The following is a 20714-nucleotide window of genomic DNA, read 5'->3' as shown; positions in this document are numbered from 1 at the left end:
ATTTGTTTTTTTTTTTAAAAGAGACTGAACTTTTAATGTGTTAGAAATTGTAAGACTGTAAGACTTTTAAAGTTTGTAAAATGTTTTTATATTGTGATATCATTGTATGATCTTGGGTATGAACAAGTAAGGAAAGGTTGTGATTTAACAGTGATGTGTCTTAATAGTGGTATGTGTAAATTGACCAGAGGTCACTTGTGCTGGCTAGTTTTGTGTCGACACAAGCTATAGTCATTTGAGAGGAAGCAATCTTTATTGAGAAAAGGCCTTCATAAGATTGGGCTGTCAGCAATTCTGTAGGACATTTTTTAAATTAGTGATTGATGTGGGAGGCCTAGCTCAATGTGGGTGGGGCCATTCTTGGACCGGTGGCCTTGGATTCTATAAGAAAATAGACTGGGCAAGCCATGTAATGCTTAGAGTAATCTAATAAGCAGCTCCCCTCCAAGGCCTCTGCTTCAACTTCTGCCTCCAGGTTCCTGCCCTGTTTCAGTTCCTGTCCTGGCTTCCTTCAATGATGGAATATGATGTGGAAGTGTAAGCCTAATAATCTCTTTCCTCCTCAGCTTGGTTTTGGTCATGGTGTTTCATCACAGCAATAGTAACCCCAACTAAGACTCCCACTTACCCTTTCCACTGTAAAGATTCCCTGGTTTGCAGACATGCCGTGGTACTAGAGCAATTGCCTGGTGTGAGCAAGGCCCCTAGTTTAATCTCTAGAACTATCTCTACTAACACATACTTCACAAAAACCTGTTCTTCACAGGGTATGGGATGGAGCTCTCCTCTTGTACAGTGTACAGTTAGTGTAATCTTTGCTCCTGTTCACTTTTTGGATAGTTTGTCAGGCTGAATAAAGATAGAAATAATGCTGTGATTCCCCCACCCCCCATTGGCACATTATTTCTAAATTCTCTCTCACCCTGCATTCATGCCCAGGGTGTCTGGTTGCAAATGTAGGAATGCATATTTGTTCCTTTTTGAATACTATACCATTCATATGTCTGTGATGGGATAGAAATGGATGCATTGTGTCCATCACAGAACCTTGGTGGGTTCATGATGGGAGATGTCATTCTGTATATGTTTCTCATACTGGTTAATGAATAAAGCACTGTTGGCCAGTAGGAAAGGAAGATAGGTTCTTTTCCTGTTTTATGGAGCAGAGGAGTAAGGAAAGGGGACCCAAGTTTTGAGAAAGAGAGGCTCACTTGGAAAGATCAGGAGACTCTAGCAGTGAGGAGGTATGTGAGCGCATGTATCAGCAACAGGACAGAAAAACCAGGGCACAGGGGCTGAGATTGAGAGAAAGGACATAGTTCTGTGAGGATGTCCTGTAGAATGTGACAGGGTCAGAGGTTGTGGATTGGAAAACAATCACTGATCTGCTAGTGGATTTAATTGTATGGGACTCTGTTCCAGTGTACTTTGTCCAGGCAGCAGCCCGTAAATGTGAGAACTCACTTATCTTTCAGATCAAAAAACTCACATGCACACAGCTGTCAGACAGACCAGCATTCAGACTAAGTCCCATGTTGAACCAAGTTTCCCAAACAGCCCAATATAGGAAAGGAGTTTAGTCCACAATGATTAAAAGTACTGAAACAGTAGACCAAAGTAGCACTTGTTTTGAGTACCCAGTTCTTTCAAATTTTTGCTGTTTGATATTGTCTATACTTTACATCTTTTGTTGCTGTGAACAAGCCCCCTATCAAGAAAAGACTCAAGGGGGAAGGGTTTGTTTTGATTCAGTCTGAGAAAGGCTACAGTCCATCCAGGCAGGGAATGCCTGTCAGTAAACACATGAGGTCACATTAAGTCTACAATCAGGAGGAAGCAAAAAAAAAAAAAAAAAAAAAAAAAAAAGGACAGAAAGAGAGGCCAGGCTACTATAAAAGCTCAGGTCCTGTCCACAGCAACCCACATTCTCCAGCCAGGCTCTACTTCCTGAAGGTATACAACTTTCCAAACCAGCACCACCAGCCAGGGACCAAATGTTAAAACATATGGACATATAAGGGACATTTCTATTCAAATTATAACAGTTTACAACTATTGAAAAAACTTGCAGTGAATGCTTTCTTCTGAGATTATTTGGAGATGTCAAAGAATTACTGCCTTGGAGGGGAAATGAGGTTATAAAATTATGCATACACATATCTTGCAAAACATAAAGAGCCTACTATCCTGAATTTTTTGTTCATTGAATGAAATGAATGAATACACACACACACACACACATTTATACATATATGTGTCTCTTATCTTTGTAGGCCTTTGCCCAGTTTGATGCAGAGGGTGATGGGACAGTTGATGCTGAGAATATGTTGGAGGCCCTCAAGAACTCCAGTGGTGCCAATCTGCAGGGGGAGCTGAGCCATGTCATCAGACAACTACAAGCCTGCTCTCTTGTTCCAGGTAGGTGGATGCTGAATGCTCACGTGAATGCTGAAGGCTCAAGATGTTCTCTTAGAACCACAGTGTTTTCAGTTAGGATTAACGGCACCTAGGCTAAGCTCTGTTGGCTGTAGCACTGCCACTGCACAAGGCTTAGAACCAAAATGAACTTTGTTGTGCTGTAAACTGAGATTGGCCCAGCTGTGGCACTGTGAATTCTGCCAAAGCATTCATTAGACACCTGAGCTGAGTGAAATTTGTGAAATCATCACTTCCATTCCTCAACAGTGATATGGCTGGGCAGTTTTCTGTTTTTTTTTTTCCCCCTTGGTCAAGAGGCTGCCTCCAGTAGATCTGCTTATTTACTTCCTTAAGAAGTGTGCCTGGCCCAGCCCATGCTGTGTGTTCTCATAGCATCCTGCCTTTCTCTTTTGCATCGCTGTTCTTTTATTTTCTTTTTTCTGTTTTTTTGCAACATAATATCATTGTAATAAATGAACTGATTTCATCATTGTCTGTCTTCTTTCTAATACTGTGAGCTCCATCAGAGCAGGGACCTTCTCTTATTTTTGCTATGTCCTCACATTTTATTTTTTGCACGTGTTAAATATTTTATTGTTGTTTTCTAAAGCTTTTACTCTGAAACTTTTGTAAAGTAAGAATTGCTAATAACTAAGCAGTGATGCTTTTACCTGTTGTACATTCGAAAAATATTGGCTTTACAGTTTTTTGCTTATTTGTTTATTTAGTTTTCTGGTGCTCATGTTCGTTCTCTCTCTGTCTCTCTTCCTCCTCTGTCTCTCCTCTCTCTCTCTCCCTCTCCCTCTCTCTCTCTTCCCCCTCTCTCTGTCCCCTACCTCCCCCATGTGTACTTCTGGCCTTGTATGTGTTAAGCAAGTGCTATATATCACTATATCCCCAGCCTAGTCTGTGTGGTTAGATGATTTCCATGGTGACTCAGACTCATATAAAGATAGCATCAGAGTAATTTGCCCTTCATTTTTTCAAGTGAGATGACAGTTCAATTTGAAAGGGAAATAACATTGCACACAATTTAACCTAAGAACTTTGCCTGTTCTGTATACCAAATGGCAATACCTAGTGTCTCCCAGCAGGAGTAAAGGCAGGATAGACTTGGCAGACTGTAAATCTGATTGCTGTTAAACCTTCTGACCTGCTGAGTGATGTTTTGGGCCAGGGAAGGATAATGTCTGCTTCTTAATGGAGAATGAATGTTTTGTTGTCTTTCATTATGTAATTCTTGTAGGGCATTGTATGTAGCTTGTACATAGTACTGTTTTTTGTAGTGTCATGGTAGTTAAGCTGAACTTTGAATTCCATTTAGTTAACATATCACAGTATGTATAGTCACTCCCACCTTTACATTACAAATATGTGGGTAGCATGATCTAGATTCCTCAGATTATGTGTATGTGCATTAGTGTTCTGAGGATCACAGCAGGATGTCGAAAATCCTAGGCAATCATTGTGCTCCTGAGCTATCCCCTGAGCCTCAGAGAGATTTTGCAGGAGGGGTAGGTAAGGGAGTCCACCAGTGGGTAATGCCTGCTGCATTGGGTGCCTGATGGAGAAAGGTCTATGCCCCGAAGTACTCACATAGTATATACTCATTACTTAAAGTTTTCAACTCAAAAATATGTAATAATATCCAACATGAAAGAATCATCACAGTCTCAAACCCTTGAAAGCTGAGGTCATCTCTATGGTGGCATCAAATAGTTTCCTAATCCCCTCAAATGTCCTCCCACATTGAAACTTGTTTTCATTGTATTTCACTGTTGATGCATAGAGTTCATTGAAATAATTCCTTTGCAGAACCTTTCTAAGACTGAAAATATTTTCCTTTACAGAATTTCTCTCTCTCTGTGTGTGTGTGTGTGTGTGTGTGTGTGTGTGTGTGTGTAATCATGTGCAGCAGTCTGTTATTAGGTGTGGTCATGTGGGGCAGTCTGTTATTAGGTGTGGTCATATGCAGCAGTCTGTTAGGTGTGGTCATGTGCAGCAGTCTGTTAGGTTTGGGTTCTGAGCAAATCCATGCAGGTTCAGCAGCATCATGGATATGAAGCCTCATCCTGCTGTGGGTAGGGGTTGCCTAGATTTTGAGTAGAAATCAGCTCTCTCTGGGGTTTGAGTAGGCCATATAACCAAAACAGGCTGCTTTAAGCACAGAATATCTTTTTGGCCTATTGCTTTATCCAAAAAGTGACTGCAGGGTTTTGTTCTTTTCTAATGAACCTGTCCTTCTTTTAAACTCAAGACCCTAGTGACTGCTGGTGTCTTGATCTGAGGCTGTTCACATAGGTCTCTAGAACTTGAGAAAATTTGTCAAATAATACAATTATGTGACCTTTTCATTATGACCCATTTAAAAAGTGGGAAAAAAATAACACCCCAAATCTACAAATATGTCTCTGCTTCCAGAAAAGCTGCTATGCTATGTTTCTCCTTGCCTCACTTTACCTGGTGCTTCTAGATTATAGCAACCTCAGTTTGAGGTTATATATAGGTTATAAGGATCCAGAAAAAGATTCTAAACAGTGGCAGGTGTGGTCTTGTGTCATGTCTTCATAAGATTACTTAGGATAATGGTACATGAGAGGCAGGTGACATATGGGTAGTCACTTAGATCATCTAAGTGGGCATCTGAGCAGGAGGTGTTGAGGCTGAAGAAAAGATGGAGAGAAGGCCTCAAATGAGTCATACATTGGGGGGTGGGCCTAGCCTGGCAAGAAGAGCCTGAGGAGGGAGAGAGTAGAGGAATGTTCCCCACCTGCCTTCTTGCTCTTTTATGGTCATCTAAGTTGTATTTCCACTCTGTTGTAAAGCAAGCCTTCCTGGACCTTCACCATCCCTGGACAATATGCTACGTATTGTGAGGACCAAGTGAGACAGTATATGTCAAGTTCCTTACATCTCTATAAAATTCTTCCAGAAACTGGCAATGGAAGTGGATGTTTTGTTGTTGTTAGGACATCAGAATAAGCACTAAGTTCCAAGGGATCAATGCCCTTTGCTGGCCTCTGTGGGCCCCAGACATACAGTGCACATATGTACATGTAAGCAGAACTTATACATATAAGATAAAATTGAAAATATCATTAAAATTTTTATTTTTCTAACTGCTAAGCTGTTTCTCTAGTTCCTAAAATAAGTTCTTGAGATTGTTGCTAGTTCATTTCTTTAAGACCTACTTATACTTTTAAATAGTTGAAGCTCAAAATTTCAGTAAAGCTAATGGCTACTTTTAATTTAGCCATTTCAGAGGGAGCAACAGGCACAGGATGTGGGAACTATTGTGATGACTTCACCAAAACATCAAAAATGGATTTTATGTCTTTAGGTTTCATCGACATATTTTCAGAGTCAAAGGAGGGCCTTGGCACTCACTCATCAATGATATTGCGCTTCCTGCATCGCAATCGGATCTCTAGCATGGTGATTCCCTACCCAATGTTAGACCACTGCAATAACATGTGCACCATGCGATCATCAGTTCTGAAGGAGTCTCTGGATCAGCTGGTACAAAAAGAAAAGGGTATGTGCATGAAAGAATCCCATGAAAACACTCTCCCATTGTCTCTTGTAGTGTTTAGTAATAAGGTGAGCCAGATCTTCTCTGTGCCTGTATTTCTGAAAATACTTAACCAGTTTATAGCCTAAGAATGTTCTCCCTGCCTTCTTGTCTGCATGTCTGATGACCTGAGTTTGATCCACAGAGTTGTATAAAAAGCCAGATACGTGGTGCACATCTATAGTCCCAGCATCCCAGTATTGAGATGAAAGCACAGACAGGAGAGTCAACTGGAAACTTGTAGGCTAGCTAGCCCGAGTATCCAATGCAACAGTGGAAACAAGAAAGACCTTGCCTCTCAGAAAGGTGGAAAGTGAGGACTCTTGAAATGTATTTTCTGACTTCCACTCATTTAAAAAAAGAAAGAAAAAAGATTAGTAGGGTATACTGTATAACACTTTAAGATTTCTCCCAGAAAAAAAAAAGCAAAATATGTTTTCTATTAATGGCCCATTTGGCTGAGTTTTTTTCTTTTTGTAACTGTTCTTGGTCAATTACTTAACTCTTTGACCCATGTCAGTAAACACCCAAGTAAATATTAGTTGTTACAGGTGTATATATGTATGTATACACTGCAAATGTGTAAATAATAAATAACTTAATTTTTTAAAAAACAGACCCTTGCTGGGCAGTGATGGCATACATCTTTTAAACCCAGAATTTGGGACGCAGAGACAGGTAGATTTCTGTGAGTTCAAGGCCAGCCTGGTCTATAGAGCAAATTCTAGGACAGACAGGGCTCTTACAAGGAGAGACTCTGTCTTGAAACACTAAAAAACAAAACAAAAAATCAGACTATTAACCAGGAAGAAAATGGGAGAGAATAAGACCAGAAAATACTCAGTACTGTAAGTAGCTTCAAAAGCCTCATTTGGGCCAGCAAGATGGCTCAACAGCTGAAGGTACTTGTGACCAAGATTGATAACCTGAGTTTCTTCCCCAGAACCCACATTGTAGAAAGAGAAAAGCAATTTGTCCTCTGATCTCTACATCTGTACTATATAGCATGTGTGTAATTACTGACACATGCACACACACAAATAAATTTACTTAACTTCAAATAAGTAAATAAATAAAATATGATTAAAGATAAAAGCCTAATTAAAAAGTTAAGTGTAAAGAATTTATTTTTTGGCATGGCTTTATAAAGATAGAAGTGATTTGGCATCATGATGTAGTCAATGAGAAGGTGGTGTTTTGGGAAGAAGTCTTTTAAGGAATGTTTGGTTTGGTGCCAGAATAATAAGCATGCTTCTGTTAGATACTTTAAATGACTATTTTCTTTTTCCCTTTGTGAAATAGCTAAACTCTGATGTTTTCCTGCAGAAAGCCCTGGAGACCTAGCCAGAAGCCCAGAAATGGATAAACTCAAGTCGGTAACAAAGTGCTATGCTTATATAGAAACATCCTCCAACCCTGCAGACATCTACAGGATGACAAATGGAGAAACATCATCCTACTGGCAGTCAGATGGTAGTGCCCGCTCACACTGGATACGGTGGGTAGTACACGTTTTACTTTTTAAAATCTTCCAGGAGGTACAAACAAAAATCTTTACCTGTTTACTCGTTTTTTTTTTTCCTCCATTTTTCAAGATAGAGTTTCTCTGTGTAGCCTTGGCTGTCTTGGAACTCATTCTGTAGTCCAGGCTGGCCTCAAACTCATAGAGATACACCTGCCTCTACCTCCCAAGTGCTGGGATTAAAGGTGTGCACCACCACTGCCCAGCTGTTTCCTCTTAGCTCACCTATAAATGAGAGGTACACTCAGCTTTTTGAATGCAGTTTAGAATTGCTTCTTGGTTAGTAAAAGGATTTTATTGAAATGTTTATGTTGTCCATTCCTGCTTATACTAATATCTTAAAAGGAAATATAAGATTAGCCTAACAGAATAGCTTTGAAGAGATTTAGGAAGGCCATACATACAACTTTTTAATGCATTGCTAGCATCTCAGGTTAGTCCTTTAGAAATCCATCTTAGCCAAGTGGTGGTGACACATGTCTTTAATCGTAGCACTCAAGATGGATCTCTGTGAGTTTGAGGCCAGCTCATCCTACAGAGCAAGTTCCAGATCAGCTAGAGCTATACAGAGAAACACTGTCTCAAAAAAAAAAAAAAAAAAAAAAAAAAAAAAAAAAATCCTCTTTTACATATATTAAATGCAAGGTCCAGAGATGGGACTTGTGGCCCCACCAGTGCTTAGGCCATGTAAACATGGGTGGTTTCTGTGTTCTGTTTTCCAGTTTGAAGATGAAGCCAGATGTTGTGCTTAGGCATCTGTCCATTGCAGTGGCTGCCACTGACCAGAGCTACATGCCACAGCAAGTGACAGTGGCTGTGGGAAGGACTGCCAGTGATCTGCAGGAAGTACGAGATGTGCACATCCCCAGCAATGTCACTGGCTATGTAACACTGCTAGAAAATGCCAACATCAGTCAGCTCTGTGAGTCCAGTAGAAGTGGGTTGTGAGGGAAGGGATGGTAGGGATTTGTTGTAAGCTTTAAGAAGGTCTCTGAAGTTTTGAGATTTGATTTGCTTTTGTTACACCCAGAGGGAAAGCATCACTACTTTATTTATTAAGTAATTCTAAATATATAAAAAATTATAAAGCTTTTTTGTAATTAAAAGTATATTGTTATTTCTTACTGGAAAACTAACAACTATGGACAGACAAAAACATATCCAAAATCTTAGGCCACACAGGTTGTCAAGTCACTGCTGCTTTGGTATGGTTCTTTCCAGACCACTTCTTATGTTTATGAATTTGTGTGTGTGTGTTTATATATGCACACATATAAAAAGATAGAATTTTATATATTTGCATATACATAGCATCTCCCAAAGATTATAATATTCTGCTCACATTTTTTTTTTTTTTTTTTTTGTATTTTCATTGTTTTTGTTTTTGTCTTGAGATAGGATCTCACCATCTAACTCTGGCAATCCTGGAACTCTCTATGTAGTCCAGGTTGGCCTCGCACTTAAGAGAGATCTACCTGCCACTGCTTCCCAAGTGCTGGGATTAAAGGTGTGTGTCACCAGGGCAGGATCTTATGTACTTTTAATGTGTAGACATCTCATATAGTTGTAGGTGGATTTTTCTGTCCCTTAACCAGCTCCCAAGTCATGACCTGGGGACTTACTAATTATGAAAGCAGATGCTTAGGCTTGTCCTACTAGCTCTTCTTTTTCTTTCTTTTTTTTTTCTTTTTGGTTTTTCAAGACAGGGTTTCTCTGTGTAACAGTCCTGGCTGTTCTGGAAGTTGCTCTGTAGACCAGACTGGTCTTGAACTCACAGAGATCTGCCTGCCTCTGCTTCCTGAGCACTGGGATTAAAGGCATGTGCCACCACAGCCCAGCCCCCACTAGCTCTTTTAACTTAAATTAATCCATTTTTATTCATTGACATGTTGCCATGTGACTTGTGGCATTTCTCTGTCCTCCTGCACGTCTTACCCATCTGGCTGGTGACTCTGCCTTCTTCCCAGCATTCTCTCTACCCTGAAAATTGTGCCTAGCTCTTGGCCATTTAGCTTTTATTAAACCAATCCAAGTGACACATCTTCACAATCTACAAAAAGATTATTCCACAACATAGAATGATGATACCTTTTTTTCAAGAGTTGTAAATGTCTCAATTCTAACCTACCCTTTGTTCTTGGACATGTTTTCAATTTTTTATATTATAAAATTGTTGATACATAGCATTTTGGAAATAACGGTTTTGAGATTTTTTTTTTTTTCTTGCTACCCTTGTTTCATTTAGGGAGCCAGCATGCTGCATGTCTTGTCTCATTTCTTTTAATACTTTGCTGGGCTAAAAGTGCTTTTACTTTGCTCAAAGGAGCTGAGCAGTCCTACACAAAGAAGTAGTTACACTTGTAGAATAGAAGCTTTCTACCTTCGGCTGTGGCAATCTTTCCTCTAAGTTGTGTCCTTTTAAATGTCTTCCCTCCTTCAACCATCTAAGCATTTATGATGTCTGAAAGTGAGTCATGTCTGCATCCTGTATTTGGACTTGGTTGTTAAAAAGACCTTCTCACAACTGTCTATAAGTCAGATACTGACTTAATAGATTCTAGAAACTCTAGAAAGAATTCTAGAAATGTTCAAATTTCTAGATGTGTGGAAATTTATAAAATTCTATATAGTTTCCAAGATTCATAGGGTTCTGAAGAAGCTTTATTATATACCACTCCTAAGTTTACACATTATTCTTACAAATTGTGATTCATCAGTGCTTTTGTTACAGGTTGTTTCATCATACACATTTTATTTCTGTTACTAAAATATATCTTTATAATTTTTCATTTTGCTTTTAGTTGAGAGCCTACCATTTGCTGACCCTTTAAAGACATTAATCTAATGCTGAACTTGTTTGTGTTCAACAGATGTCCAGATAAACATAAAGCGTTGTCTTAGTGATGGGTGTGACACTAGGATTCATGGTCTGAGGGCTATTGGCTTTCAGAGAGTTAAGAAATCTGGAGTCTCAGTCTCCGACGCCTCTGCAATATGGTACTGGTCTCTGCTGACATCTCTGGTGACAGCTTCTATGGAGACAAATCCTGCCTTTGTCCAGACAGTGCTGCACAATACTCAGTAAGTCACTCTGGTTCTATGCTGTCACAGTGCATTTCTTCTTCAGCCTCCAGTTTGCATCCTGACTACCCTGCCTCAGGCTCTGCCCCATTCTGATTGATGTTCTGACTTTGTAGACTGAAAAAGTGTCTGTTCCACCTTCTGCCCTGCTGACACAGTTCCTCCAGTGTCTTTCTCTATTAGCTTGTTAGTTCCCTGACCTGAAGCTATCCATGCTGTCTCTGCTCCACTCCTTATGCATCAGGAACAGTTATTCATTTCTGTAACATTTACTATGAGACAGAGCATTTTCAAATGCTGGCTCTTGTTTTGCCTGTAGACACTGAAGTGCTCTGTAAGTCACCCTCCTATTGAAGGTGAGGATCTAGTTAGCATCCAGTCACACAACCAGGCAGAGATGAGTCAGTTAGGACCCAGGTCTTTGGACTAGTGAGTTAAATTTTCAAAGATACTAAACTAATTTATTCTCTTGTTGAAGGGTCCCCACAGTCAAGTAGCAACATGTAGTACAACAGCTACAGCTCCCTCCCAGCACTGGAGAGGTGTAGGTGGGATTGCTACAAGTTTGAAGTGAGTCTGCTCTTTATGGCAAGTTCCAGCCAGACAGGGCTACTTAGTATGACCCTGTTTTTCTTAAAAAAGGTTGTTTTTTAGTAATGAATTGCTAGTGTATTGTGTGTGGGTTCAATAACAGAATGCATCATTAGTATAACTCAAGTATGGGCATAAAGGAGGCATCTGATATTTATTCTCCTGTCCACTTTTGAGATTAGTGTTGTTTAGTACAACTTGTCAGCAACTAACACTACTGGCAATACTGAATCTGTAGGGAAGGTGTTGCCAACCCCTATCCTTCAGTCCTATCTTTAAATCATTTTTATTGCTGGGCATGTACACATAGTGTACACACAGACAAACAGGTACACAAAATAAAAACAATTTTTTTTAGCCTTATTAAGAGTGACAGTGGTGCATCCATTTAATTCAAACACTTGGAAGGCCAAGACAAGTGGATCCCTGAGTTCATGGCCTGTTTGCTCTACAGAGCTGATTCCAAAACAGCCAGGAGTACACAGAGAACCTCCATCTCTAAAATCATGTTTAATTAACCCTTTTAAACTTAGAGAAACATGGTAAGAATAATCAAAGAATATTTTGCCCCCTGCCATATGATAGTAATTTGTTACCCTGTTGTTCCCAAATACTTTAATAATATGTTCCCTATAAACATGTTGTGAAACCACCAAATGAGGACATTAATAATGTGTAACCCTAAAATTCCATTTGGGTTTTCAAGTTGTCCCAGGGAAGTCCTTTAGCAGGAAGATCTAGTCCTGAGTTAGATTTTGCATTTCGATGTCATATCTCTTTAGTTTCCCTGAATCTAGAACAATTCCTCAGCCTTTCCTTGACTTTAATGATCTTGACTATAGAGAGAATTCCCACAGAACTTGCAGCTGGTTTGATTGCCAAGTGTTAGTACCTGGCTTTGATCTGCCTTTTGAGTCCTGTACCTTCTTTTTAAAGTATGTAAATCTTACCTGAGAGTTTCCTAAAGGTTCAAAGTCTATGTAAAACTTGGTTGTAGGAGGACTCAGAAAACTTGAGATGCCTGGGAATTGCTTTGGTATCTGTCCCTTTGGATAAGAGGTTTTGGGATGTGGAAATAGATTTGCCAAGGTATAAATTATAACAATAAAAAAGCCTTTCACAAAGCTACAGTCAATCAGTTCACCAGAAGCTGCAGCCACAAAGGGTATAACCATCTAAAAGTGACCCCATTTCTTCAACAGACCAGTGTGAACCAAACACCCGACACAACACTGACCCCTCTGAAATTACAAGTCAGCTATTTTGAAGAGTGCCTTGTGATTCTGGTGCATCAGATGTTTCCTCCCAAGCAGATTTGGAATTTTTTTTTTTTTAATTTCATTTTGCTTGATTGAGAGAGTCTTACTATGTAACTAGACTGGCCTGCAACGCACAATCCTCCTGTCTCTGCCTCCCAAGTGCTTGGATCCCAAGTGTGTGCCACTAGGTCTGGCTGTTTTGTATCTTGAGCAGGAATGTCATAGAAGTGGTACTAAGCTCTCATTGCATTCCATCTGGTGGCACAAGCAGCAGATTGTCCTATTCTTAAAGCTGCTGGTGTCAACTTTGACCTTTGCTAGATTTTTCAACTCTAGAATAATTTTTTTCTTTTATAATCAATTTTTTGATAAGAAGGTACTTCATGGCCATGTAAACCCCACCCCCATCAAACTTTTTGTTTACATTAAGGATTTACAGACCCCTATATTATTTATTTATTATTTTACATATTGATCCCCAGATCCCTGTTTTATATACTGGCATATAGTTAACCATTTTTTTTTGTTTGTTTGTTTGCTTGCTTATTTGTCTTTCAATTTTTCAAGACAAGGTTTCTCTGTATAGCCCTGGCTATCCTGGAACTCACTCTGTAGACCAGGCTGGTCTCGAACTCGCAGGGAACCATAGGCCCTTGCCTCCCAAGTGCTGGGATTAAAGGCATAGGCCACCATTACCCTTAACCACAGTTTTTAAAACACCTTTGTTTTTTGTGTGCTTGTTTGTCTATGTGTATACCACATATGTACAGTGCCCACAGAGGCCAGAAGAGATTCTTGGATCCCTTGAAACTGGAGTTGTAGGCAGTTGTAAGCCACCCACTGTTGGTGCCAGGAACAAAACTCAGCACCTTGGCAAAAACAAGTGCTTTTAACCCCTGGACCATCTCTCTAGCCCTCCCTAACCACAGTTATGATGCTCACACAGTCCCTGGTTTAGTTGGTAGCAACCCCTTCACTCTGCATTTTTGTGTCCTTTTTTATTTTATCTGTTTATTTCTGTCTGTCTGTCTAGCTCCTCATTGTTCTTTAGAATTGTCATTACAAAAATAGTTCCCTTTCTTCCTTTTTTTTTTTTTTTTTTTTTTTTTCTTCTTTCAGACAGGGCTATGCTCTGTTACTGCCCAAGCAAGGTCCTTGAAGAAAATTATTTTGAAACTCAGCTCATTATTATAAAGTTGTTACTTCGCCCAGGTTCTTTCAGTAGACACAGCCAGCAAACTCACATTTACATCAAAATAAAAGATAGACACATGCGTGTATTCACACCTGTATTTCTGCATCTCTAATACTAAGAATGAAGTTTATGTGAGTATTTCCATCTCCAATTCAGCAGCATGGGATCCGTTCTAGTGTTCTCTCTGATGTGTCCTTTCCTTCTCTGATGGTAAGAAGTGACTCCTGTTGTTTTTCATGCATCATCTTACTTATTTTCCTAGTCTTCCTTTACATAACCAGGGTTCCTTGCCCCTGCCCTTGCAGAAAACCTCCACAGAGCCTTCCTGCTCCAGTGCCATTAATAGAGCCACTGCTGTAAGCACCCTTGCCCCAGGTCCCTTTTTGTCCCCCAAATTCCTATACCCCGTGTCATGCCACCCCCTCATTCTAATTGGCACTTTCATTCCATTACTGGTCTGTCCCTTTGTGTAGCTATCTATCTCACTCTGCCCAGGCTCCATACCCAAGCATAGGCCACCCACAGCTCCACCAGTGTGCACTGGGTTTTCAGGAAGCGAGAGGGGAAGAGCTTCTATCTCAGTTTTTGTTGTTTTTTTTTTTTTTTTATTTGCTTGTTTGCTTGTTTTGAGACAGGGTCTCTCTACATAGCCCTGGCTGTCCTGGAACTTACTATGTAGATCAGGCTGTCCTTGAACTCATAGGGACCTGCCTACCTCTGCCTCCTGAATGCTGGGATTAAGGCTATGGGCCACCATGCCTGGCCCTGTACCTTAGTTGTTGTTTTTTGTTTTTTTGATGATGTACCAGTTTATTGAAGAATATTTTTGCCCCATTATCTTAATATATATGTAATAGTACTTTTACTTCTCCTTATTTATAAAAGATCAGTTATCTAAAAGTATTACAAAATAAAAACTGTGCTTTGAGGAGAAATAATTAAAAATATATTTATGGCAGAGTGATTTTTTTTTTTTTTTTAGGGCAGAGTGAGTGTTTACTTGTGTGAGAGAAAATGAACCCCACTGATCCACTGATGACTATGTGGTTTTGCCTTTATTGACACTTGCATCTGAGCATAGTTGCTAGCACAGCCCCAAATGACTGGCAGGCAGGCAGAGAAAACCAGAGCAGAGGGGAAGCTGATGTAGTGTTAGGTTGCTCTATTGTCTGTATTTTAAATGCAGAAATTGTCAGGCATGGTACCATACACCTGTAATTCAGTACTCATGAGGCTGGGGCAAGAGGAGTGCCATGAATTGGAAACCAGCCTGGACTATGTAGTGAGTTTAAGCTCAGCCTGGGCTACATAACAAGATCCTGTCTCAAGAAAAACAAAATAAAGGGCTGATACTCTGCCTAGCATGTAAGAAGCCCTAGGTTCAATCTCTAGGACTGCCAAAAACCAAACAAGCATATAAAAACCCTCTATCCTAAATAAATAACACAAATAGTAATAGACTAGAGAGATGGTTTAGTGGTTAAGAGTGCTCTCTGCTCCTACAGAGGACTGTTGGTCAGTTCCCAGGACCCTGTCAGGGAGCTCATAGTCACCAGTAACTCCAGCTCCATGGCATCTGATACCCCCTCTGGTCTTCTCAGGCAGTGGTCTTTTTATGTATGAACACATGCAGATCTCAATTTCTCTCATATACCTGCATACATATTCATGCACAAAAAATAAAAATGAAAGCTATGGTGGTGGTGGTGGTGATGATGATGATGATGATGATGATGATGATAAAGGATGATCAATTCTAGAATTGGGTTCTTTATTTGAGACAAGGCCTCACCATGTAACCCAGGCTGACCTCAAACTTGTGATCTTCCTGCCTCAGTCTATATAATTCTGATGTGAGCTATCATGCTTGGTTTAGGATGTTTTTGTACATTCCTGGCATACCTTCAAGTGTTTCGTGGTACACTCGAGTACTCAGTGAACAGTGAGTACCCAGTAATCACATTAAGTTGAAAAGGCCAAAAGACCACAACAGGCACAGGAAACATGATGGTGCTGATCTCCCCAGTAATCAATAAAATTCATGACACCTCTTTAGATACAATAGATACTAATGTTCTGGTACAAAACAGACTTTGTACTAAACCCACACAGTACTACCATGGGGGCAGTTTTCATGAGCCTGCGTCTTTTATTCTTACCACTTAACATGAGTTCCAGGGAGTCAAGGAAGTTTTTACACAGTGGGATAGAACTCTTCCAAAAAAGGAAAAAAGTGAAACCCTACTAAAACTGTTTATTATGTGACTCCTAAATACACAAGTTCAGTTTATGTTGTGCACAAGGCTCCTCACAGGAATACTCTCACCTAGCTCAAAAGAGTCTTCAGCATAAGATTTGATGGTGCGCTTTTGTCTACTGTCATGTCTGGCTTTGCTCTGATTGTACACATTGCTTCTCTAGGAAGGCCCTACAGCACATGCCACCACTGTCCCTCTCACCAGGATCTACAGACTTCTCAACTTTCCTGTCTCCCAATGTTCTGGAAGAAGTGGACAGCTTCCTCCTAAGAATAACTAGGTAAAATCAAGGGTGCTGAGGTGAACAACTTGTGTGGGGTAGAGGGCATATATGCTCATTCAGTTCTTAAGAAAAGTTTGTAAGAATGTTTCCACTAAAAATGATTCATTTTTAGTAACCAAAGAGGAAGTGAAATAATCCATCCTAATTCAATTAACACTGGTAACCTCCAGTATTACCCAGCTTTAAGAATTGGGGTACAGAGGAAGTTAGCCTCTGATTTCTTTAGAAGAGATGTGTTCAAGTCTAAGATGCAGGCCTCTTAATTCATTCTTCTCCCCAGCCTGTAGCCTTCAGTCAGCTTGCTTCCATATAGGACAAACAAGCCTACTTGCCTATAGAACTGGGAAAGGGTACCTTGATAACTTATGGAATACTCAGTGTGAAGACATTTGACTCTCTATAGCAAGTCCTGAGACATTAACCATCCTGAGGTACATAGATAGCTTTAAGTTTCCGTTATGGTGTATTTGGAAAGGCAGAGAGGTATAAAAGGGGTGGATCTGGCAGTTCTCATGCTTCTCAAGTACTGCAATGCACCCTAGCTCTGTGTCCAGCCCAGTTCATCCCCAGGAGTCCTGATGGAGACTGGCTGCAGTAGCTTATTTATTTTGGCTTAATAAATTACTTTGTATTATTAAAGTTTCAGAAGTGAGGATTTAATTTTCTGGCCCTTGGGTTGATTCTGATTTTCCTTGGGTTATTTTAAGGATTTTGAAACTACATTTCTGGTAAACATTTAGAGAACACATAACAGGTTAATTTTATTTACAGGGACTGACTGCATAGGTTTGAGCTATCTGGTTTTCTTGTGTTTAGGAAGTGAAAAGTTTTTTGCTTGTTCTTTGTAGCTGCTGTTCTACTCCAGAGGTAGAACTGACTCTTCTGGCTTTTGCACTAGCAAGAGGAAGTATTGCCAAAGTGATGAGCTCTCTGTGCACCATCACTGACCACTTGGACACACGCTATGATGCGTCATCCCTCATTTCATCCATGGCATCTGTCAGGCAGAACCTGCTCCTGAAATATGGTAAATGACCTGGGCATGATGAAAATGCTAGCAGTGGACAAATCATAATGCTACCCTTTCCAGGTGCCCTTTGGCCTCTTTTGGTCTTTCTGGATAGTGTGTAGACTGGGTTGTAATAGTGGTGCTATGATCCCTGGATGAACACATCCTCTGACTATTATTAACTTTTTTCTGGAATTGGTAGGAGAAAGAGGGTGTCCATGGGTCATTTATGGCAGGTTGGCAGAAAACATCCAAGTGTCCCACAGTGGGTCTTGGATTTTCTAGTACAGTGACGGGTCTGGTAGCCATTTTGAACACAGCCATCTTTGGTGAGGTACAGGTATGTGTCATCATGTAATTAGAGGGAATTGGGAAGTTAGAGTATTTCTCATCTGGAGGGAGGGGCTCACTGAGACCTGGTGCAGAGGAATCTTTTCCTCAGAAGCTTTCCTCTGCATCCACATCATAGCTGCTCAGGAACATATGTGTATACCGCCATTGTTTTCACTGCCTAGGTCCATCTCAGCACTTTGTTGATGACCTAGCAGGAGATCCCCAGTACATCTCAACCCAATGCCAATAAAACTGTTCACAATGGTTGCAACCTGGCTGTGAGAAACAACATATTTGCCATGCCAGCCTCTAGTGACACAATTTTCTTCCATTAAGTTCAGTGATTGATCTTATCCTCTTCAGCATTTCAGGCATTACTAGGATATTCCCGCCATGGTGTTTGTACAACATAATACAGCTTTGCAGTTTATTTTATGTTTAGCTTTTAAAATTAGACAATTGTCTTACGAATCCAGTTTCTCTCCACACAAGCAAAGTCTCTGGAGAAACTGTGGGCCAGAAACAGGCATGGCTGGGTGGGAAGTTGAGGTGGCACCTAGAAGCTGAAGTGTTCTCCAGGAATATTCACCATCCATATTGGCGTTGTTGGGACAGAGAACAGAGGAGAGATGAAGAATATGGCAAGGAATGCACATGACTAACAATGGTTAGTTCTGGGCTGTTCTAGAGGCTAGTGGGTATTTACTATTTATTTACTTTTTTGTTTGCAGACAGGGTCTCACTATATAGCTCTGGCTGGCCTGGAACTTGATGTGTAGACCAGGCTGGCCTCAAACTTACCTGCCTCTGCCTCCAGCATCCTGGGAGTAAAGGTATGCACCACCACATCCTGCCTGTTATTAAAAACAATTTTTCAGTTTGCTGTAGCAAAATTTGATTTTTTTTTTAATCTCCAAACTTTAATGTTATTGTATGATATGAGGATGTGCACATTTGCCACAGTGCCTGAATGGAGGTCAGAGGACAACTTTGGGGAGTCAGTTCTCATCTTCCTCCATGGGTTCCAGGGATTGACTTCAGCTCTCTAGGTTTGCACCATTGAGCCATCTCACCACCCTCCTGCAGATAATGTATAGAAAGAAGATCTAAAACATTATATATTCAAGTACAGATTCAACAAAACTGATTTTTTTACTTCAAACAGTATCTTAGAAATCTTTCCATATGTTGAATCTATAGTATTAATCTATATATTGTGATGTGCTTTGTTTCTGAAAAGTGACTTCTTTAGAGACCACTCCTTACTCCGAGTCATAGGTTATACTTTTTTGTTTAAGAAAAGCACATAGTGGTAGTATTGACTTTTGTCTATTACCATCCTACTTGACCTTTTTTTGTTTAAAATATTTTAAGATTTATTTTATTATATTATTCTTTAATTATGTGAGTGTAGTGTATGTTTGTTTGGGAATGTGGACATGAGCACAGACACCCTCAGCATCCAGAAAGAGTATCAGATCCCCAGAGCTTAGTTATAGACAGTTGTGAGCCACCTGATGTGGGTGTTTGGAATTGGGCTCAGGTTCTCTGGAAGAGCAGTATGCACTAACTGCTGAGCCATCTACAAGCATCTCCTCCCAATTTTTAAAAAGTGTGTGTGTGTGTGTGTGTGTGTGTGTGTGTGTGTGTGTGTGTGTGTATGTATGTATAAGTAAGTCAGCCATATGAAAATAAGGAACTTGAAGGAGTCATTTCTTTCCTTGCACTATGTGGATCCTAAGGATCAAACTTAGGTCATCAGATTTGGCAGCATCTTGCTGGCCCCTATTTTGCCTTTTATACAGGTAAATATTAGCAATCTGACTAGCATGGGCCATACATTGCTGCCTCTGTTTTTTCCTTTCTTCTTTCCTTCCTTCCTTCCTTCCTTCCTTCCTTTCTTTCTTTCTTCCTTTCTGCGAACCTAGCTTAATACTTTCCCTATCTTTTCTTTGGTCAGGTAAACCTCTCCAGTTGACTCTTCAGGCTTGTGATGTCAAAGGAAAAGAAGATAAGTCAGGACCTGAAAACCTCCTTGTGGAGCCATGGACAAGAGATGGTAAGTGCTAGATGGTCTGTTGCTTGTATGCACAGGAGGCAGCTATGTGAACTCATACTCGACCTTGAAAATTTTCAGATGTTGGTGCTTTGGGTGTGTGTTTAAAAATAAAAATTTTAAAATGTGTAGTAGTGTTTTGCCTTAGTGTACCTATGTGCACCATATGTTTGCTTAGTGCCCTAGACCAGTTTGAGGGCATCCTATCTCCTGGATGTCCTCTGGTTGTGAGCCCACATGTAGGTACTAGGAACTGAATCTAAATGCTCTGTAAGAACAGCAAGTGCTGGTAACTAAAGCCATCTCTTCTGCCCTTATGTTAGTGGATTTTGTTGTTTTGAGACAGGGTTCCATTATGTAGCCCAGGCTAGTCTTTAACTCAAGACAGTCTTTTTGCTTCGGCTTCCTAGGTAGTGAGATTATAATCATGAGTCACCAAAGACATTAGTCTTCACCTCAGGTTGGCAGCAGCATTTTCTGTACCTTGTCTAGTTCAGCTGTTGTCTAGATGGGTAGTGACCTGTAACAGCATTAATATTTGACAGCCTGAGGCTATTTAAAATTGAAGTTTTAAAAAAAGCAAGGGCTGGCTCCTTTTCTTGGAACAGAAAAAGTGACTGCATTTAATTTTTTTTTTTTTTTTTTGAGACAGTGTTTCTCTTTGTAGCCTTGGCTGTCTTGGAACTCATGCTATAGACCAAGCTGACCAACTCAAGAGATCTGCCTGTCTCTGCCTCCCAGTGCTGGATTAAAGGTGTGCATCACCACATTTAATTATTTATAAGTTTAGATTGACTTTCTGTTGAGTTGGTTTAAAATGTTGAGAAAGGCAAAGGGTCCTTAGCCCCATGTTTCTGAGAGAAAGAACGTTCCAGCTGCTCTGGCATCTGATGTGTTGTAAGAAACTTCTTCACCTGCAGCACAAATGTATGTTTGTGTGTGCTTTGTTCTTCTCTAGGCTCTTTTCCCCATGCAGGTGTATTTGTGAGCCTTTTCCCTCTCTATCTTGGTAGCCACTTGCTTGTGTCTCTTTTCTGTTCACTATGCTGCTTTGAATCTTACTGATTCAGTAAGGTGGCCTGTTGCAGCTGCTGTGAACACTGGCCTGGCCTTCCTGCTCTGGATTTGCTGTTGTTTC

At 40.3% G+C, this 20714-nt stretch overlaps 1 protein-coding gene across 1 annotated transcript in view; it reads left to right on the top strand.

Annotated features, from left to right (window-relative positions):
- Window positions 1-20714, top strand: part of Zzef1 (zinc finger ZZ-type and EF-hand domain containing 1) — a 114122-nt gene that overhangs the window by 14931 nt on the left and 78477 nt on the right. Inside the window, exons 2-9 of the mRNA XM_051180065.1 lie at window positions 2274-2418; window positions 5759-5953; window positions 7316-7487; window positions 8234-8433; window positions 10382-10592; window positions 16059-16175; window positions 17027-17205; window positions 19481-19579. Coding sequence (XP_051036022.1) covers window positions 2274-2418; window positions 5759-5953; window positions 7316-7487; window positions 8234-8433; window positions 10382-10592; window positions 16059-16175; window positions 17027-17205; window positions 19481-19579 — 1318 coding nt within the window. The remainder of the gene's footprint in view (window positions 1-2273; window positions 2419-5758; window positions 5954-7315; window positions 7488-8233; window positions 8434-10381; window positions 10593-16058; window positions 16176-17026; window positions 17206-19480; window positions 19580-20714) is intronic.

The sequence above is a fragment of the Phodopus roborovskii genome, unplaced genomic scaffold (genome assembly GCF_943737965.1).
Source record: "Phodopus roborovskii unplaced genomic scaffold, PHOROB, whole genome shotgun sequence".
Classification (NCBI taxonomy): domain Eukaryota; kingdom Metazoa; phylum Chordata; class Mammalia; order Rodentia; family Cricetidae; genus Phodopus; species Phodopus roborovskii.
Note: the sequence above shows the minus strand (reverse complement) of the source record. Positions and strands in the feature narration are given on the sequence as shown.